General features: G+C 45.6%; 1 protein-coding gene across 2 annotated transcripts; it reads left to right on the forward strand.

The window, feature by feature from the left end:
- Nucleotides 1–4,562: 4,562 nt before the first annotated feature.
- Nucleotides 4,563–17,827, forward strand: LOC140222033 (uncharacterized). Of its 2 annotated transcripts, none has more exons than XM_072292051.1 (4): nt 4,563–5,088; nt 13,827–16,583; nt 16,662–17,386; nt 17,477–17,827. In XM_072292051.1, the coding sequence occupies exon 2, from the start codon at nt 14,154–14,156 to the stop codon at nt 15,486–15,488; it is 1,335 nt and encodes a 444-aa protein (XP_072148152.1). In that variant the 5' UTR covers nt 4,563–5,088; nt 13,827–14,153; the 3' UTR covers nt 15,489–16,583; nt 16,662–17,386; nt 17,477–17,827. The 2 variants fall into 2 exon arrangements, 1 of the variants encoding a protein (XP_072148152.1); XR_011897531.1 differs by lacking the exons at nt 4,563–5,088; nt 13,827–16,583 and having other exon boundaries at nt 16,926–17,039; nt 17,131–17,203; nt 17,279–17,386.
- Nucleotides 17,828–22,512: the final 4,685 nt, after the last annotated feature.

Raw genomic sequence — 22,512 nt, forward strand, 5'->3', positions numbered from 1 at the left:
GTTATGCTTCTCATAGTCGTGCTTATCGTGTGCTTAACCTTGAAACTAACCGGATCGTGGAAACTTGTGAGATTACATTCGATGAAACTATGCCTTGCACAACTCCTGTCTTTGAAGTTGCAGGTGAACATGAAATGGGGCAAAGCATATTTGAGGAAGAGGAAAAGCGTGTAGATGGTGGTGAGGAAGAGGATGATGAGATTGACCGAGCTCCAGCTGTTGCACCTGTACCTTCTACTTCGACTACGAGAGTTGATGGCCCTACCTCTACTTCCACTACTTCAAGCCATCAACCAGTACCACTACAGGATGATGAAGAAGAAGATCAGAGTGATCCAGCTGCTGTTGAGGGGGAGGCGACTTCAGAGCGAGAGGCTCCACGGCACATTCAGCGTCGTCATCCTCCACAACAGATGATCGGTAACTTACATGAACGCACCACTAGGCATAGCTCTAGGCATATTTCACACTTTGCACATTCTACATTTGTTGCCTCTTTCGAACCCCGAGATATTGGACATGCTTTATCTGATTCAAATTGGGTTAATGCCATGCATGAGGAGTTGGAGAACTTTGAGCGAAACAGGGTTTGGGTTTTAGTTGAACCACCTCCAAATTGCCATCCTATAGGAACAAAATGGGTTTTCAAAAACAAACAAGGTGAGGATGGGTTGATTGTGAGAAACAAAGCAAGGTTGGTTGCCCAAGGTTTTAGCCAAAAAGAGGGGATAGATTATGAGGAAACCTTTGCCCCTGTTGCCCGTTTGGAAGCAATTAGAATCCTTCTAGCCTTCTCTGTGGCTAAAGGTTTTAAGCTCTTCCAAATGGATGTGAAAATTGCTTTCCTAAATGGTTTCATAGAGGAGGAAGTGTATGTGAAACAACCCCCTGGTTTTGAGAGTCCTAAATATCCTGATCGTGTTTTCAAACTTCAGAAAGCTCTCTATGGCCTAAAACAAGCACCCCGAGCGTGGTATGCTAGATTGAAATCATTTTTGCTTGGGAATGGGTTTGAAATGGGATCAGTTGATAAAACACTCTTTCTCCTCAGGCAAGGCAATGACTTATTGATTATTCAGATATACGTGGATGATATTATCTTTGGTGGTTCTTCTCATGCTTTGGTTGCCAAGTTTGCAGATGACATGAGCAGGGAGTTCGAGATGTCGATGATGGGTGAGTTGACCTTCTTCCTCGGGCTACAAATCAAGCAAAGCAAGGAAGGAACCTTCGTGCACTAAGGAAAGTACACGAAGGATGTGTTGAGGAAGTTTGACATGGCTGATGCTAAGCCACTCTCCACACCAATGGGTACGACGACGGCACTAGATGCGGATGAAGATGGCGAACCGGTGGACCAGAAGGAGTACAGAAGCATGATCGGCTCCCTCTTGTACCTGACGGCGACGAGGCCGGACATACACTTCGCCGTGTGTCTGTGCGCTCGTTTTCAGGCTTCACCAAGGACATCTCACCGTCAAGCAGTGAAGAGGATCATGAGGTATCTCCGCTTTACCCCTGAGTTCGGTTTGTGGTATTCTGCCTCCTCGACACTCACGCTCCGGGGATACTCCGATGCGGACTTTGCTGGGTGTCGCTTGGATCGCAAGTCTACCTCGGGTACTTGCTAGTTTCTCGGTTCGTCTTTGGTCTCTTGGTCTTCTCGCAAACAATCTAGTGTTGCTCAGTCTACCACCGAAGCTGAGTATGTTGCTGCTGCTAGCTGTTGTTCTCAGCTGCTTTGGATGATTTCCACTTTGAGAGACTTTGGTTTGGATTTTACTCGTGTACCTCTTCTTTGTGACAGCACGAGTGCCATTAGTGTAGCCAAGAACCCCGTTCTCCACTCAAAAACTAAACACATTGATGTGAGATATCATTTTCTGAGAGATCATGTTGAGAAAGGGGATATTGACCTTGGCTATGTTGCTACCCAAAACCAACTCGCAGACATTTTCACCAAACCCCTAGATCAAGCCACTTTTGCTCGTTTGCGGGGGGAGTTGGGTGTTTGCTTTCCTTTCTGAGTTGGGTTTTTGGAGCTTCTCTTGTATTATACTTGTATCATTTTTGTACAAAACATGGTAGGATAGCCACTTTTTCATGATAGCTTTGAGTTCTTCTTGTATATCTTATCATGCTATTTTTGTGATATATTGTGGTGGATGATACATATGAACATCATGTCATGCTTTACCTTAGTTTATATTTGGGTATGGCATGTTGTTCATCTGTATCATTTTAGCTTAGTTCCCATGCATTTTGTATCATATTGCATTTTGTATCATATTGCATTTTGTATCATGTTGCACTAGATGAGCTTCTCCTATATATCTTGTGTACTCCCTTATGCTACTTGTGAGGTAGTGCTGTGGTTGGTGATTTTGATGCAATGTGCAGTTATGCTCTTGATGATATTGTATACTTGTTGAGATAACTGTTTTTGAAATTCAATGCTAAATTCTACTCTATTAACTTGCTTATCACCCATGAGTAGATGCTTGGTTATGGTTTGCCCTTGGTTGAATACTGGTTCCATATCTAGCTTATGTTTGGAATTCATGTTCTTTTCAATTGGGTCAAAGATCTAGGTATCATTGCAAATGTTTAGCCCATGATGCACCCCTTGGGGAAGCATGGCTTCTTTGTGCCGCAAAGGCACTTCATGTATTTTGCTTTGTGTGAATACTGAAAAGAATTATGCTGAAAACTTCATAAATTCACCAAGTTTTTGTGCTTAATGTGATATTATTGCTTGCTTAGTTGTTACAAGATGTCTACCAAAAGAAGTAGACACTTGGTTTCAACAAGCTTTAAACATGACTTGGGATGCATATGTGGGTGTTTGCAATGATCTCTTGTTGAGAATGGATTTTCCTAGTATGAGCTCTTGATGGACTAGTCTATTCTTGCTTGGGTGATTCTTAACTAGGTGAATGCTCATGTGGTGATCTTTTTATACATTGCTAAAACTTGATGCTTGCTTCACCTCCATTGTTGTAACTTGATATCATCTTGTTGGCGATGCTATTGGTTCTTATGATCTATCACGCTTTATCTCCCTAGTAGCCTTTGAGAGTGCATTGTGATATATTTGAGAAGCTTTTTAGGTTCTGCATTTCCATGGCATGCACTTTGTGCTTTCATGCTTTTCTTGATGATTGCATTGTCAACAAGGGGGAGAGAAATCTACACAAACTCTTTCATCTATCAAGGGGGAGACTTTGCATGTATGCATGATTTTAGGGGGAGTGCATATGTTCAGGGGGAGTATTTATGAGTTGTTATACTCTTGTTATGCTCTTATGCCCTTGTACCGGTCGCGTTGAGCTGTTTACCTCTTCTTGAGGAGCCGGTTTTTTATTTGAGTTTAGATGTTCATGTGATTGGTGTTGAGCCCGTTTTCTGCCTCTTCTTGAGGGATCACATGATTTTATCTCAGTTGTGTAGAGCCGTTGCCCTTATCTTAGGGGACTGAGATTTTTCTATTTTGAGTTTCTTGTTTTTCTGTTTCAATACTATGAATTTGTGGGGTGTTGTCAATGCACTCATCAAGGGGGAGATTGAGGACCAATGGTGGTCACCCTTGGATGATGAGTAATTGACAACGTTGTGTTGGTTTGATGTTGCTCTTGGCTTGTGATGTGCAGGTGTAGGATGCGACGTGGCGGTCGACGGCGTGCGGTGAAGGTCAAGCGAAAGGTTCATGCCGATGGACCAAGGGCGGTGAAGGATGAACGCGAGTAGGCTTGGACCGATGGACCCGAGGAGTCCGGGCGAAGTCACGGGCGGTCCACATGGTGCACGGAATGGCGAGAGGGCATGACAGGACGGAGATGGCGTCGGTCGAGTCAAGCGGGAGGCTTGGCGGAGGCCGGACACGCGTCAATGGACGGTTTGGGTGGTTTGGGCCTCAAAACCACCGCGCAGGCAGGTTTCCCGGTTTGGGCCTCAAAACCGGGGGCGAGCCCGGTGCGGCCGGAGCTTCGAGAAGGAGGGCACGTGGCGTCATCGCGAAGCTTGCGTCGAGGCGAAGCAAAGTCGTGAAGGCGGCGTGTCCGTCCGATGCACGGATAAAAACTTGGACCAAAATGCCCCTGCGTGGGTAGTTATCTTAGTTGTAGCTGTAGGGGTAGTATAGTCTTTCGTCCTGGACTATAAATAGGGATGGGGGGCTGGTTATTTCAGCACCTCTTTGCTTAGCAACTCATTATCTATTTGCTTAGAGGCTAGTCATGTGCTTAAAGTGAGAGGAGAGAGGGGGATTAGGGAGTGATTACTCTTTTCTCTTGATTTCTTCATCTTTAGTGGGTGGATGAAGGGAGGAGGCTAGTCCTCATCTTGTATAGAAGATGTTCTCGTGATTTAGCTTTATTTGTTGTCTCAAATCGTGCTAAATCTTTGATTCCCGAGCGTTTTTCTTTTTCCCTATTTTCGGAACTATTTTTGGGGATTTTTCGTTCATCATGTTTGAGCCCGAATCTCGTGAGATTGGTTGAAGGGAAATGTGGCTAGGACCTTGGAGAGCATTCGGGATATGATCCCCTTTCAAATCCCTTACGAATCCGGCTTGATTTTGAGTTTTTCCCAAATCGCGTTCTTGAGTTAGGGTTTCGATTTTTCTCTAAATCCGCGATGAATACTTGAGCGTTTTGAGATCTTTTTCGTGGATCTATTAGACCTTGGGGTTGCGCATCTATGGCTCAAGTTTCATCTCAATTCGTGAAATGCTGAGGACGGATTTTTCGTTTGAAGTTTGAAGCTAGTTGTTGGTGTTCTTGTGTTTTTCCTTCTGTTCTTCCTGTGCAGATCGTCGGGAGCACGAGCATTCGCATCGCACGTGAGGCACTGGCCAGCACAGCACAGCAGGCCGTCCAGGCCAGGTGGGCCGTCAAGCAGCAGCCTAGCGGAGCAAGGCCTAGCAGGCCGACCACCAGGTGCACAGCAGACTCAGGCCAGCAGCGCTTCGCGGGCCAGGCTGGCAGCCCAGCAGGTGACAACACAGCAACCTGGCCCAAGCGTGCAGCTAGCAGGCCGGTCAAGGGAGACAAGGAGCAGCAGGCCCAATTTCTTCTACCAGATAGCACTGTAAGCTTTTTCTTGTGCCGTTAATTACATGCAAGTGCTAGTTATTTCTTGTGCCGTTAATTACATGCAAGTGCTAGTTATTTACTGTTAGGTTGTTTAGCAATTTAATTAGTACTTTCCTTTGCTAATCCTTGCTTGTTAGATGAGTATCCTTATTAAATCGTTTGCATGATTAGTCAAAGTGAGGTTTGCTAGTGGTCAATAGTGTCCTTGCTTAATTTCTTTTGCTCAAATTTGATGGAGTCGATTCATGATTTGTTTCCGCTGTGAATTGAGCGTTTCTTGTCGTTCCTAGGGTGAGCTTGTCACGAGTTGACTTGCGTCATCTTGACGATAAAACGCGAGGTGTGCTTTGGGGTTGCATTTGGGATATAGGCCTAGTTCTCGTAGAGAATTTTTATAGGCTCCCATTCACCCCCCCCTCTGGTCGCCCCTTCGGTCCTTCAAAATGAAACATAATATAGTCGACTAATCATTGCTGATTTTGGTAATGCTACTAATCACCTGACTAACCACTACTAATCATGTTGCCAGCACTGACGCAGTGCATGGTCGTCCCAGCTATAAAAACACCAAAATTAAAGGTCAAGATACTTCAGGAACTACATGATCGATATGTACTACTACTAAGCTTGGCTGCATTGGTTCTTGGGCATTCCATGGTGATTTTGACATGATTTAGACGGGCAAGTTCAAACGTTTCCCTGTGTGACCTTAACTGTCTCGAAGGACAAGACTGAACAGGATGCACATCCTCCCTTCCAAAATATAGGTTATTTTAATTTTTCTGGACACATAGATTTTTGTTACGTAACTAGATATAACCCTATACTTAAGTGCATAGCAAAATCTATGTACCTAGAAAAGCTAAAATGACCTACATTCTGGAACGGTGGGAATAGATGAAAAGAAAAGGACACAAGGATATCACAAACCTCTCCAAGTGTTATGCTGATAATTTTTTGCTGTGCACTCTTTTTTATTTTTTGCTTTTGAATAATTAGTTTGAGGAAAAACAGTAGGCATATATGTTTGGATTTTTGAGGCATCAGGGGAAGATTGTGCAGGTCATCAACCAATTATTCAGGACGAGTAGATCAATCAGTCCGTCCTGCCTTGTCATCAAGTAGAGTAGAGCCTGACTGCCTGAGCAAGGTTAATTACGGAGGAGTTTTGAGTGAAAATATTTGGATTAGAAGATGGATAGGGATGTAAATACTACTGTGATAGGAGGTTCAATATGGACATGGAGCCCAAATCTGACTACTTTCTCGAGTTGAAATGCCTTGTGCGTTTAGTCAACTAATCAGCCTCAGTAAAATATCAGCACAATTTCACACCTACTCTTGTGCATATCAAGTTAGAGAAGTTCACGAAAACAAAAGACTTGATAGCCATGATGATCTCTACGCACTTTGAATTATTGATGGAAGCCTAATGAACTAAAGTAAATTGAAGTAGCTCTGCCTGTATGAAACGAAGCTGAACGTAACGCACATGATAATCTTCCGGGCTGCTGCATTCATTCGTGGCTAATCTGTGGTTATTCTAACACAGCCAAAACAGACGATCGATTTATGGGGCAGTTCAAACGTTTCCTAGATGACCTTGAGCTTCATCTCTGAACCGTCAGTCATTCACTCACTAGTAGAGAACTGACTTTCGATCCACCCCCTTTTATCCCGGTTTAAAAGTGGCCCGGGACAAAAGGGGGTGCGCCGGGGTGCGGGAATTTGGAGGGGAGCATTAGTCCCGGTTGGTAATTGCAACCGGGACTAAAGGCCCCCCTTTAGTCCCGGTTGCAACGGCTAGCGGGGGAGCGTCGGTGGCGGGACCCTTTTATCCCGGTTGGTGCCTCCAACTGGGATAAAAGGGTGTCCCTTTTATCCCGGTTGGATCCCTTTTATCCCAGTTGGAGGCACCAACCGGGATAAAAGGGTTAGTCCCGGTTGGTGCCTCCAACCGGGATAAAAGGGTGTCCCTTTTATCCCGGTTGGATCCTCCAACCGGGACTAACTTTCCAACCGGGACAAAAGGTGTTTCCTTTTGTCTCGGTTGGAGTTTTTAACCGGGATTAAAACTCATCCCCCACTATATCCCGAGACAGAGACTTTCTTCTTCCTCCAGCCCGAGCAGTCCAGCACATTGATAGAGAGCTGAGCTTCACCTACTCTCCGGTGGTGCCCAAGCAAGGGAGGTGTGCCCGAAGTTTTTTCCCTTATTTTCGTGGGAATTTGACTCAGCCAACAAGTGCTGCGAAGGTTTGCTACTTCATCCTCGTGTTATGCTTTGATTTATGCTTTGGAGATGGAAAGATTATTTGCTACAATGTGATGATGAAGTAGAAAAATGGAGAGGTATTTTGAGCTAGAATGTGAGGGAGATTGATGTGTCATATATAGTATGCATTATTTCAGTGGTTTAAAAATGATGCTACCTTGTCTAGACGGTTTATCTTATCAAATTCAATATGGTTTTTTAAATCCATATACTTGTTGAACTTGCATACCGTGTTCATTTCGGCGAGAATGTTCTCCGCCGAGCAGCAACGTATGTTAAGAAGGAGGTTCGATTCTACGAGAAAGAGTGGATACGGACATCGTGACCGTGTCCCCTTTTCCGTAGCATCTAACCTCTTTCATGACGAAGTGCGGTGCCGCCTAGCTGAGGACATCCTCGCGAAATGAACACGGTCTTCAAGTTCAACAACTTCTGTAGTGGTAAGGAAAGAATTTTTGTACATAGATGACTTCTGCTACTTGTTGAACTTGCATACCGTGTTCATCTCGCCGAGGATGTTCTCCGCCGAGCAGCAACGTATGTCAAGAAGGAGGTTCGATTCTACGAGAAAGAGTGGATACAGACATCGTGACCGTGTCCCCTTTTCCGTAGCATCTAACCTCTTTAATGACGAAGTGCGGTGCCGCCCAGTTGAGGACATCCTCGCGAGATGATCACGGTCTTCAAGTTGAACAACTTATGCAGTGTTTGAGACTTTAATTTAAATATGTGTATTTGAATCTTCATGTTGTTGTATTGTACCATGTTGTTTGGATCTTTAATCGATTTTCACGCGTAATCCATTGTCAAGTGTAATCCATTTTCATGCGTAATACGATGCAGATGGACCGGCATTGGATGTATAATGCAGACAGGCGGAGCAAGGTGTTTATTGATGGCTTGCATTATTTTCTCGAAGTGGCAAAAGCGAACAAGCTAGAGAATAGGTTCGTATGTTGTCCATGCTTCCAATGCAATAACAGGAAGGAGTATTCAAAGGATTCCTGGGGGACTATTCACAGCCACTTGTTTAAATACGGTTTCATGCCTAACTATTTGGTTTGGACCAAGCACGGTGAACTAGGGGTTGTAATGGAAGATGGCGAGGAGGAGGAGGAAGATGACACCATTCCGGACTGGGTTGCAGGCCAAGCTTTTGCAGGTACTACAATGGGCGAGGCTGATGAAGATGAGTTTGCAGAAAATGACCCTACTGATGACCTTGGTCAGGTGATACGAGATGCATACAGAGATTGCGAAACTGAGAAGGAAGCAGCAAAGTTGCAGCGCATGATAGATGATCACCAAAAATTGTTGTACCCAGGTTGCCAGCAGGGCCATAAAAAACTAGGTACGACACTAGAATTTGTGCAATGGAAGACAAAAAATGGTGTGTCCGATAAGGCATTTCAGGGGATGTTGAGAATTGTCAAGAAGATTCTCCCCGAGAATAATGAATTACCGTCCACAACATATGAAGCTAAACAGATTATTTGCCCTCTCGGATTGGATGTTCAGAAGATACACGCATGCCCTAATGACTGTATCCTCTATCGTGGTGATGAATACGAGGAATTGGATGCTTGTCCCGTCTGCGAAGCCCTACGGTATAAGATCAGGCGAGATGATCCTGGTGATGTCGAGGGGCAGTCTCCCAAGAAGAGAGTTCCCGCGAAGGTGATGTGGTATTTCCCTATAATACCACGCTTGAAGCGCTTGTTCAGGAACAAGGCGAATGCTAAGTTGATGCGATGGCACAAAGAAGACCGTAAGGAAGATGAGATGCTGAGACACCCCGCAGATGGGGCACAGTGGAGATCAATTGATAGAACATTCCCAGACTTTGAAAGTGAAGCAAGGAACATAAGGTTTGGTTTAAGCACTGATGGATTCAATCCATTCGGTGAGTTGAGTAGTGGTCATAGTACTTGGCCTGTGACCCTTTGTATGTTCAACCTTCCTCCTTGGCTGTGCATGAAGCGGAAGTTCATTATGATGCCGGCGCTTATCCAAGGCCCAAAACAACCCGGCAACGACATTGACGTGTACCTAAGGCCGTTGGTTGATGACCTTTTACAGCTCTGAAAGGAAGAAGGTGTACGTGTGTGGGATGAGGATAGACAAGAGATCTTTAATCTACGAGCACTGTTGTTCGTAACCATCAACGATTGGCCTGCATTGAGTAACCTTTCAGGACAGACAAATAAGGGATATCGGGCATGCACCCACTGTTTAGATGACACAGTTAGCATGTACTTGAAGCACTGTAAGAAGGTCGTCTATATGGGTCATCGTCGATTTCTCCCTGCTCACCACCAGCTGAGAAAGAGCGGGATGCATTTCAAAGGGACGCCAGACCATCGTAAAAAACCTGCACACCGTAATGGAAAGCGTGTGTTCGAGATGATGAAGGATGTACATGTAGTCTTTGGAAAGGGACTTGGTAGCCAACCTGTTCCGAACGATGATAACGGACATGCACCCATGTGGAAGAAAAAGTCAATATTTTGGGAGCTACCTTATTGGGAAATCCTAGAGGTTCGCAACGCAATAGACGTGATGCACCTGACGAAGAATCTTTGCGTGAACGTGCTAGGCTTCATGGGTGTTTATGGAACCTCAAAAGATACATTGGAAGCACGACAGGACCTAAAAGCCATGGGGCAACGAGATGACCTACATCAGGAAAAGAGAGATAATGGACAGCACTACTTACGTCCTGCCAGTTACACTCTCAGCAAGGAGGAGAAGGATAGCATGTTTGAATGCTTGAATAGTATGAAGGTCCCGTCTGGGTACTCCTCGAATATAAAGGGAATAATAAATATGAAACAAAAGAAGTTTACAAATCTCAAGGCTCATGACTGCCACATGTTGATGACCCAGTTGCTTCCGGTTGCACTGAGGGGTGTTCTACCAGAAAATGTCCGGTTGCCGCTCGTAAAGCTATGCGCGTTTCTCAATGCGATTTCGCAGAAGGCAATCGATCCATCCAAGCTATCAAAGCTACAGAACGATGTGGTGCAATGTCTTGTCAGTTTTGAGTTGTTATTTCCACCATCCTTCTTCAATATTATGACGCACTTACTGGTTCACCTAGTAAAAGAGATTGGTATTCTCGGACCTGTATACCTGCACAATATGTGGCCTTTCGAGAGGTTCATGGCAGTCCTAAAAAACTATGTTCGTAATCGTGCTCGTCCAGAAGGAAGCATCGCCAGGGGATATGGAACAGAGGAGGTGATCGAGTTTTGTGTTGATTTTATTAATTCAATTGACTCGATTGGGGTTCCAACTTCACGCCACGAGGGGAGGCTCCGAGGAATGGGCACCCTTGGAAGGAAATCAAGTTTGAGCAATGATACTAATTTGTTCGACAAGGCACACTACACTGTTCTACAACAGTCATCCTTTGTGTCTCCGTATATCGAGCAGCACAGGCAGATGGTAGCTTCCAAAAACCCGACCAAATCCGATGCTTGGCTTACCCGTCATCACATGGAAACTTTTCCCTCCTGGTTGCGCCAACAACTTATGGGTAACTCTGAGATTCACCCACAGCTTGCCTGGTTAGCCAGGGGACCTGCTACCACAATCGTCAAATTCCAAGGCTATGAGATAAATGGTTACACATTTTACACGAGAGCCCAGGACCAGAAAAGCACGAACCAGAATAGTGGTGTCCGCATAGATGCCATGGACAGAAATAATAGCAAGGAGTCGTATTATGGTTTCATACAGGAGATATGGGAACTCGAATACGGACCGCTGTACATCCCTCTATTTCTTTGCAATTGGGTGAAGCTAACTGCCGTCACCAAAGATCAGTACGGAATGACAATAGTAGATCTGAGCAAGACTGGATACAGTGATGACCCATTCGTACTTGCCAATGATGTGCATCAGGTGTTCTATGTGAAGGACATGTGCAGCAAACCCAAGAGGAATCCAGAAGAGACATGGGAGCCAAAGTGCCACATAGTTCTTCCAGGTAAAAGAAAAATCGTGGGAGTCGAGGATAAAACAGACCAATCAGATGATTATGATCAGTTTGATGGCATGCCTCCATTCGACGTTGAAGTTGATCCAAGCATCCTGCTGTCCAAAGAAGAGGCTCCGTACTTACGCCGCGATCATGATCAAGGAACTTTCGTGAAGAAGAAATTTTACAACGTTGTATTGTAATGCGTTAAATGTGCATGACCTTTGTGTATTAATTGATACAATTTGTAATTTACCCTATGTATGATTTCATGTGTTATTAAATTTGTTAGGTGAAGATTTTTTAGATATACATAAACATTGTTAACCACATACTAACATGGATTTTTCTGCGCATTCAAATAATTTAATTGAATAATTTATTGATCACAGCAATGCAGTAAAATAAATATTTTACAGGCTACATGAGTTGGTATAGAAATAATGATTACTTCATACTTATTGTCAATATACTCGTTAATTAAATATATTTTTGCATGTACAAAATCTGAGAAGGTTTTGTTTTTCATCCTGGAATGCAGTGAAAAGGTTAAATAAAATCCATTTCCAAAAAACAGGCGGGAGAAGAAAAATAGGAAAAAAGACCTTTTGTCCCGGGTGCTAACAGCAACCGGGACAAAAGGCCCCCCTTTTATCCCGGTTGCAAACGGCAACCGGGATAAAAGGGTACGTTTCGTCTCCCGCCCGAACGTACCCTTTTATCCCGGTTGCCATTTGCAACCGGGATAAAAGGCCCCCCCCTTTTATCCCGGTTGGTGACGGGACCCGGGATAAAAGGGTGCGCTCCCAGCCCCACCTGGCGGGGGCACCCTTTTGTCCCGGGTCCCGTTACCAACCGGGATAAAAGGGGAGGACCTTTTATCCCGGTTGGTAACGGGACCCGGGATAAAAGGGTGCCCCCGCCAGGTGGGACTGGGAGCGCACCCTTTTATCCCGGGTCCCGTCACCAACCGGGATAAAAGGGGGGGGCCTTTTATCCCGGTTGGTGACGGGACCCGGGACAAAAGGACCTTTTGTCCCGGGTGCCATTACGAACCGGGATAAAAGGGGGGGGGGTTAAAAGCACTGTACTCCCTTCTACCCCCCGCCAGTTCCACACTTAGCGAAATTTTCGCAAGTCCCGCGCTCTCCGCCCGTCGCCGCCAGTCCGCCTCCCTCGCCGGCCGCCGCCGTCGTCGTCCCCCATTGCGCCGTCGAAGTCCCGCATTGCGCCGTCGTCGTCCCCCGGCCGGCCCTCCTCGATCCCCTCCTCGTCCGTCGACGGGCCCAGCCCCCGGCCTGGCCACCTCGTCGCCGGCTGCATCGCCCCTCGTCGCCGGCTCCATCCTCGTCGCCCCTCGTCGCCCCTCGTCGCCCCTCGCCGGCCGCCGTCGTCGTCTTCGCCTCGGCCGCCGTCGTCCCGCCGTCGTCGTCTTCGTCCTCGTCGCCGCCCCGGCCGCCGCTGTCCCGCACGCCGCCCGGCCGCCGCCGTCACGCCGCCCCGGCCGCCGCCGTCAGGCCGCCCCGGCCGCCGCCGTCCCGCCGCCCCGGCCGCCGCCCCGCGCGCGAGAGGTCTGCCGCGCCGGCCGGTGCGCCGGGAGAGCTGGGTTTTCTTTTAATTTTTAATTTTGTTTTTTTAGATGGAATTGTAATTTTGTTAAGTTAGATTTTTAGATTTCTAATTTTGTTAAGTTAGATTTTTAGATTTCTAGTTAGTTTGTTAAGTTAGATTTGTAGTTAGGTTGTTAACTACCGTCCCGCCGTCGTGATCGCCGCCGTCCCGCCGAGTAGCTACCGTGAGAGTCGCCTTGTAGCCGTCGTGATCGCCGCCGAGTAGCCGCCGTGATCGCCGCCGTCCTGCCGCCCATCACAACGTAGTAGCTTAGGCACCGCCCGTGGTTCCGGTGAACCGCCTCCGCCGCCCTGACCGCCGCCGTCCCGCCTCCGCCGCCCTTATCGCCGCCGTAGAAATTCGTAGAAATTCGTAGAAATTCGTCAAAATTCGTAGAAATTCGTCAAAATTCGTAGAAATTCGTAGAAATTTGTAGAAATTCGTAGAAATTCATAGAAATTCGTAGAAATTTATAGAAATTCGTAGAAATTCGTAGAAATTCATAGAAATTCATAGAAATTCATAGAAATTCGTAGAAATTCATAGAAATTCGTAGAAATTCATAGAAATTCGTAGAAATTCATAGAAATTCGTAGAAATTCATAGAAATTCGTAGAAATTTGTATAAATTCATAGAAATTTGTATAAATTCATAGAAATTCATAGAAATTCATAGAAATTTGTATAAATTCATAGAAATTTGTATAAATTCATAGAAATTTGTATAAAGATTCCGGACTTTGTACGATTCATGTTATTTTATGATTTCATTATATACATGTATGATTCCGAACTGTGATTATATACAAATTTGTATTAAGATGATTTCTATGACTGTCATGTATGATTCCATGTATGTTTGCAGCAATAGTTGAAATGGCAGACGATGAGACCGCAAGGTATATCATGGAGCAGATAATCGCTGGTGATGGTAGTGGCGACAACGTTCCACTATCATACACGGATGAAGAGGGCACCCAGGCGGACATGTTCCTCAACATGTCTGCCGATGTGAATGAAGAGCAACAGCCGCAGCAACAACTTGCCATGGCGGAAGGTTCCGGCGAGGTATATACAACCATTCTTGTATTGTTTCACGCCACCGCTACTAGTACGTACTAATTAACGAATCTTAAACTGTTAGCCCTCCGGATCGACACAAGGGCAGAAGACCCGAGGTCGTACAAAGGTGATGGAAGGGAGGCTTGTCATCACCGAAGTTACAGATGAGGGCAGGCCGGTTGCTCCCGAGAAAGTCGCAAAGAAGTACGTTAGTCAAATCGGGGCAATCGTCCGGGACAACGTGCCTATCAGCATCAGAGAATGGAAGGGCAGAAGCGATAATCCGTACGCCCTTCCAGAGACAGAAAAGAATATGTTGTGGGAAGACGTGAAGAGGCATTTCACATTCCCCGAAGATTATAGCGAGAAGGATGTCAAAGCGTGGACACTTAAGAAGATGGCTACTCAATTCCAGACATTCAAGAAGATGCTGGACACCCACTACATCAAGAAGGGCAAAACTCCAGACTTCAACGCGTGGCCCAAGTTGAGGGACCACTGGGATGCATTTGTTGAATACAAGAGGAGTGAAGAAGGTGTGAAAAAGATCACGACCAACGTTGCAAATGCTAGTCAGAAGGGCTACCACCATCATTTGGGGCGAGGTGGGTATGGCTCAGCAATTCCCAAGTGGAGAAAGATGGAACAAGATCTGATCGAACGGGGAATCATACCTGCAACTATTGAATGGCCCGAACGATCAAAGAACTGGTACTACGCTCATGGAGGCTCCCTAAGCCAAGAGGATGGGACGCTGATTTTCAATGACAGAATACGTGAGAAGGCCGAACATCTCATGAAGAACATTGAAGATTCCAAGGCTGGGAGGTTGAGGGTGGACCGAGAAAATGATGAGCTCACATTGGCCCTCGGTAATCCAGAGCACCCAGGACGTTGCCGGGGGTTCGGGGTGGTTCCGTGGAAGTTCGCTTTCCGAGGCGACAGCGCCTCTTACAGAAGTCGGAAGCGAAGAAAGGAACAGATGGAGGAGAGCTGGCGGCAGATGCTAGAACAACGAATGATGGATGAAATCAATCGGCGGGTGGCCGACGCAGTTGCGGAGTTGGCGCAATCTGGAGCACTGCCGAATCCTCACACCGCCAGCCCTTCTCAACGCCTCGGGAGCAGTTGTGCTTCTACAGGGGTCCCCGATGCGCAGACGCCCAGGTTACCCGTGGAGGAGCAACGGTTCCACGTGGATGCCATCACGCAACGGACCTCATGTGAGCTGCATGCACCGGTCGGCAACCTCACTATTAAGGTATACTTATACATAATATTTATGCAATCTTGTCAATTGATCCAGGCCTCGAGATCGGAGTTCAACTTGTTTACTTCTGCTATATGTACAGGTAGCGTACGGGAGTGCGTTACCAACGCTGGCAGGGCAGAGCAGTCATGGCATGGACATTCCAACAGGCTACGCCAGCGTCTGCGTCGAGCAAATAGTAGATGCCCAGTATGAAGGTCTAGAGCTCGACTTCCCGGGAGGCAACGGGGAAAAGACATTGGCAGATGCGCTTCATGGGATCATTCTATGGAAGAAACGCTACATCATTATTTCCCGCACGGAGCCATCTCCTCAGACCTCAAGACCGCTCCCCGTAGATCCCGAGCAGCGATCTTCTCCTCATACCTCGAGACCGGCATCTCCTGCTCCAGGACCGTCGCTTCCATCTATATCAAGGTCTCCATCTCCACCACATCCTGGTGCTGGGAGCGACGACGACAATAACAACACCCCTCCCCGATCACCGTCGCCGGCACCAAGAGCGGCCCCCTCGAAGGAACCTGCAGCACCACTCAAGAAGTCACGAGCACCGCCTCCCAAGCAAAGACAGCCTCGAAAGAAGAAAACAAAGGTCGACCCTGAAGTGGCTCGCAAGGAACGCTTTGAGGCAATGTCTCATGCGGAACAGTGGGCAGAAATCCAACGAGAGGCCAGTGAGTGGTTCAAGAAACAAGCCGAATTAAAAAAGGCAAGGGAGATGGAGCCACCGCCAGTAAGTCGGCGGGATTTAAACTTTTTTATCAGGATGGAGGAAGGAGCCAAGAAAAGGATACCACTCTTGTCAAACTATGAACGGGCTCTAGTAAAGGCTGATGAAAAGGATAAAAGAAAAGGAAAATCATCCTCCAGCGGTTCAGTCCCCGACCTCAGCCATTTATCAAAGAAAGATGCTCAACGGGTAAAAGCAATGCCCTTGGATCAACAAGAAAATATATTGAAGTTCATGGAAGAAACAGGTCTGGGACTTGATGAATGCATAGGGCAAGTCGAGACGCCAACTGCACCGCTCCCTGAGCCGAGATGGCCTTATGAGCTAGGCAAGCCTCTAGTGAAGCCGGCAATGGTACGGAAGCTGTCAACAAAGATGTACGAATTCCATCAATGGTACATGACGGCATCCGCCAAATCGAGGGAGATGATCGGCATGAAGGTAAAACCGATAGATTTTCACGGTGAATGGGAGAAAGTGCTGTGGCTAGACTTCAAGGATATATACGAAGTGTACCATCATGATGCCCTGGACGTCTCTCTGATCAGCGCTTGGATTCTGTAAGTGTCCGTTTATTATCTCTACATGTAAATTTTGGCGTGCGTCACCGTACTAACTTCATCTTCCATTTCATGTAGGATGCTAATTCAGACATGCCACCGAGAGGCGTACCTACATGTAGGCTTCATGGATCCATCTGTAGTTAACCAACAACAGATACAATTAGCGCCGGAAAAAACCTTTGCCGAAATATACAATTTCCTACACAAACAAACATTCAAGGATTTCATACTACTTCCATACAACTTCAAGTAAGTGTGTGTATACCGTCTACTTTCGATGTCTTTTTCCTTATCTCTACATGTTAGTTAGCTCTAATATGCATGAACATTTTACGCATGCAGCTTCCACTGGATCCTTATTATAATTGAGCCTGAAAGAAGCCACGTCACTGTCTTTGATTCGTTACGGAAAGATCCGGTGGACTACCAAGAATTGCAAGACATGCTAGGCTTGTAATAATTCTGGACCTTTATCTCTATGCAAAAATTTATTTCCTAAATTTTATCCCTGTTACACTATGTCATTCATTATTCTAATCCGCAGCGTATGGAAACAATTCATAAGGACACACAAAGGTCCATTCAAAGAAAATCTTACATGGAACACAGACTTCCCGGTACGTATGAAGTCTGCACATTTATTACATTGTATAACACGAATATTTCATAACTTATTTTTTTCCGCACTGAAGTGCTTAAGACAGGAACCCGGGAATAACCTATGTGGCTACTACATCTGTGAGCACATGCACAGTTTTTTGGGACCCAAGGGACCGAAGATGACGCCGCACAACTTTAAAGTACGTAAAATAAATATATTACTAGTTAATTATTTTCTAGCTCCTTATATGTATTTGTTCATGTAACATTCACAAATTTCCAAATTATAGATGTTAAATATTCAACAAGGACTCTTGAAGGAAGAAAGAGTAGCGGCAATATGTGAAGGTCTCATTGGATTCATAATGGACGAGGTGGTAAATCCAACAGGAGAATTTTATTACGATGGACGACAATTAGACACTCCTCTCAGCAACACCACGACGGGAAGATCGTAGGAAGATACTTTGATTTATTTGTATATATGATCGATTTGTACTAATTAAGCTAGTTGAATTGTGTATATGAATTGTGTATAAGGATTGTGTATATATATAGTAGTTGTATAATTACAAATCCCATTCGTTTAAATACTAGTTGATTTAATTCATTCTAAAAAAATCTCAACTACAAGGTTAACAAATTAAAAGGGCCGCGGTACTACTATACGTATACGTGATGCATGCATGAAAAATTCAGGCGTCACTAGTGCCATGCAAGCGCAATTTAGTCCCGGTTGGAATTGAGCCGGGACTAAAGGGGACCCCTTTAGTCCCGGTTGGGAAATCCCGGTTGGTGTCACCAACCGGGACTAAAGGGGGTCCTTTACTCCCGGTTAAAATACCCGGGACTAAAGACCCCCCCTTTTGTCCCGGTTGGTTTATCCCGGATGGATATCCGAGAGATATGACCCTTACCAACCGGGACTAATGCTCAGTTTTCTACCAGTGACTTGAAGCCATGATCGTGAGCATCCAACCTTGGGGCACACTGATTGGATCCTTGTGTTGCTCTGTTGGGAAGACACGTCTTCTCCAATTTTTGGGAAAACAGAAAGAAAATTTTATGCATGATCAGTGACTGTAATCTAGAATATGCAAGAAAAAACTTCAGGCCCTGTCTAGGCCATGAGCGATTGATTTAACGTGATTGTAATCTAGAAGGCAAGAAGATTTCGTCTACATCTTTTTATGTGGTTAATAGAAAGAAATTTTTTTCTTTCCATTTTCATCTCCAAATGTATAGGTTTGAGGCACAGCACATATCCTTTGGTCGCTAAATCTCTGCGCATTTGAATTATGAACAATGACCTTCAAGGAACTACAATAAATTCAAGCACTCCTTCTGTTCCAAAATATATAGGTCATTTTAATTTTTTCTAGATACATAGATTTTATTATGTATCTAGACATAACTCTATACTAAAGTGCATAGCAAAATCTATGTACCTAGAAAATTAAAACGACGTACATTTTGGAACGGAGGGAGTACATCTTTTTTCATTATTGGTAAATATTCTACTAAATTACACAACACTGTGCCAGCTTTTCTTCATGATTGGGCACACATTTGTTTCTCATCCATCTGCCGTATGAAGGCATGACTATATAAGTGGCTCGGAAGTCAAGGGTAAATATATAAACCTAGAAAGTTTGCGACAGTCAACTATCTTGTGGACCTAGGCATAGTGGTGTTCAAGCGGATTTCTCTATGCTTCCTCTTCTTTCTTACACTTGTTTTGATATCAGGGTGGCAAAATTGTTTCATGCGTTGTGCTGTAGTAGTATGTAGGATTGGGAGGAATTAGGAAAATATCTTGCAGTACCAGGGAGCTCAGAGGTAGAGACAATGTTGAAGAATGTTGTCTGTTATTAATGTGGTGTATGGCACCGGATCGATGTTTCCACGCAAAAGTGGTCCATCATGATGCAAAGCCAAGCACCAGATGCAAATTAAACACAATCATATATATCCACTCCTACCGGCTGACTTGAAGAAACTGCTGTGTGGGGCCAAGCATGCGCCGATCCAGGCTATGTCCCTGTCTGCACCGCCTCGGAAAGAAGCCGAGAGGGCGAATTGCTGCGGTGTACTCTTTGGTCAACCACTCCGGTTTGGACATGTCGGTGTTGAAAAACGTGTGTAGGTTGAATGCACGGAGCAGATCACAGTACTGCTATGCCTGAAGGAAAACCGAAGCTGAATGTAGTCGACTCATCACAACTTTGATTAGTGTATGTTATTATCCTCCAGCCTCTAATTAATTAATACTCGAGAGCGAAACCACAGCGTGTGGGCTGCCTCGCCACACGTGTGGAAAATAGTATCTGTAGGGTTATCTCAGCTCAATGCAATCACCATTCTTATGTGGAAAATGTAACGACGACCATGTTATCAGATACAATAGAAGTTCATCTCGCAAAAGAACAGCGATATTTTTTGAAGGCAAAACTGTGGGGGAGTTCCCCACAGCACTTCATTTTCATATATTAAAGAGATGCATATGTACAAGGGATACTTACAAACAAAAGGAGAGAGAGAGGGTGTGGGTGACAAAAAAGTTACAGGATTGTCTCCAGCCATTGAATAAAAACAAGTCTCTGGTCCTCCCTAAGCCTAAGCATTCGGAGGGACGCTTGAATCTCATGTTCTAAAGCCTTCATTTGGGTTGCGCTGCATCAAAAATGATGGCATTCCTCATTTTCCATAATTCCCAGGCTGCTATGATGAAAATCTCCATGAATAGCCGATGATCCAATACTTGTCTGGCTGAGTTGATCTTTTCATGGATGTCATGACCTGCCAAAACCATGTGGAGGACCGACCAACAGTCCTGAGCGAAGGGGCATTCAAAAAAAGAGATGATCTCTGTCTTCTGCAGCTCCAGATGTGCATAGGAAACAACTTACTCCAGACTGAACATTGAAATGTCTTCTTCTAATCATATCTCTTGTATTCAGCCTATCAACTATGAGTAGCCAGGCAAAAAACTTGAGACGTGGTGTGCACTTTGATTTCCAAAGCCAACTGAACGTGATTGGGGCTTGGATTCCAGAATATGCAATATTGTAGAAACGCTTGGATGTGTAACTATTGTTTCCCCAGATGAAAGTCCACTGGTCCCTCGAATGCACATCATAGGGAATGTCCTGTAAGAAATCTTGAAGTATTTGTAGCTCTGCGTGGGCTTCTTCTGACAGTGGGAGAGAGGTGTGTGTCCAGGGCGAAGGAGAATAAGCGTGGGAAAGAGTCTGCAAGTACTTGGGTGCTCCAAAGATCTTCCCAGAACATATAACCGTTGAACCATCTCTAGGATACACCGTGCCACTCATCTGTAGAGGTTGTCTAGTCTCAAGATATCCTTCCACCAGAATGAACTTAATTCCCTTGTTGCATGAGGTACTTTGTTCTGGTAGTAGGTATTCCAAACAAGATTCACCCAGGGAATGTCCTGTTTTGCATAGAATTTGTGCAGGTGTTTAAGTAGAAGTGCATCATTCTGAAGCCTGAGATTTATAACTCCTAGACCTCCCTTCGATTTTGGGAGGGTTACCATTGGCCAAGCCGCAAGATTTGTCCCTTTGGCAGCCGGGTCATTGCCCCTCTCCAAATGATGCACTGCTTCCTAGCTCGATTAATATTCTCAATAACTCCTTTATGTAACTTGATTCACTACCGGAAACCTCTAATTTGCCGAGTGTTTTTTTGTTTGCCGAGTGTATTCCTTCGGACACTCAGCAAAGCTCTCTTCGCCAAAAACACTTGGCAAAATAATTACACTCGGCAAACAAAAGGTTTGCCGAGTGTTTTCTTTTTAGCACTCGGCAAACAAAGAGTTTGTCGAGTGTTTTCTTTTTCGCACTCGGCAAAAATTAAAGAAAAAAAAGAAAAAAGAAACCTTTGCCGAGTGTCCCAGATCGGGACACTCGACAAGCATAAAAAAAATCTACTTCAGCACCCCACCCACCCCCTCCCCCCAGCGCCCAGACGCGCCCCATCAATTCATCCGCCTCCCCAGACGCCCCCTCCTTCCTTCGCAACACCGGTGCCCCCTCCTTCCCCCACCTCCCTCTCCCTGCCACCGGCGTCCCTTCGCCTCCCTAGTGCCCGAGCCGGCCCAGCCCCTCGTGGTTGTTTTTTTATTATTTTTTGCAAAAAATGTTGCCGAGTGTTTTTTGGCACTCGGCAATGCATACAGTTCTGCTGAACAATATTGTAATGACCCGTGCTAGGAAAACGGCTCATGCCCACTCTACAACTAAGTGGACCACACCTACAATATAACTTGCTTACGCTTTTGTTCTCGCTTCGCGTAAAATAATTAATCCAAAGTTACAATACTTCCTGAGCTAGCTATTTAAGTTGGCTCACCCCACTCTCCACCTCCCATTTGGGATTATTGAGCTACCACTACCGGATACAGTAACTTTGCCGAGTGCCCCAGGCACTCGGCGAAGGGCCAAATACACTCGGCAAAGTGTTTGCCGAGTGTAACACTCGGCGAACCTTACTCGGCAAAGTTTTTCTCGGCAAACAGTGTGTTTGCCGAGTGTCAACCATCGGGCACTCGGCAAAGCCTTTGCCGAGTGCCGCAATACACTCGGCAAAATATGACACTCGGTACAAAGGCGTTGACGGGCTGTCACGGCGACGGAAGCTTTGCCGAGTGTCTGACGGCCGACACTCGGCGAAGTCGAAATCTTTGCCGAGTGTTTCCTTAATTACACTCGGCGAAGTTTTCAGGGTTGCCGAGTGTTTTCTTAATTACACTCGGCGAAGTTTCCATCTTTGCCGAGTGTATTTAAGAAAACACTCGGCAAAGATGCCCGGCCCGCCATTTTTTTTATGCCCCCTTTGCCGTGTGTTGCCTTAAATACACTCGGCGAAGTTTCCATCTTTGCCGAGTGTATTTAATAAAACACTCGACAAAGATGGCCCGGCCCGCCATTTTTTATGCCCCCTTTGCCGAGTGTAATTGAGGAAACACTCGGCAAATGGCCTGTGTTTGCCGAGTGCCTACCTATGGCACTCGGCAAACAAGCAATTCCGCCAATTGTTTGGCCCCCTTTGCCGAGTGTTTGGAGAATACACTCGGCAAACCCGTCTACTACTACCAGAAATGGCCTCTTTGCCGAGTGTTAACACTCGGCAAAGTGTCCTAATTCCTGCTACAAAATAGAAATGTTAGGTATAAAGGACCCTTCTCAAAAAACAACCACAGATACACAGGCATATTAATGGCAGCACAAGCATATAAATTGCACCACAGGATTCACAAGCACACAAATAGCATTCATAAGTTCTCGTCTAAATAAGTAATTCACAA

Source organism: Setaria viridis, chromosome 2 (assembly GCF_005286985.2).
Source record: "Setaria viridis chromosome 2, Setaria_viridis_v4.0, whole genome shotgun sequence".
NCBI lineage: Eukaryota > Viridiplantae > Streptophyta > Magnoliopsida > Poales > Poaceae > Setaria > Setaria viridis.

What these genes read in the sequence shown, in the direction of transcription:
- LOC140222033 (XM_072292051.1), top strand. Translation starts at nt 14,154, where the DNA reads ATGGAAGGGAGGCTTGTCATCACCGAAGTTACAGATGAGGGCAGGCCG.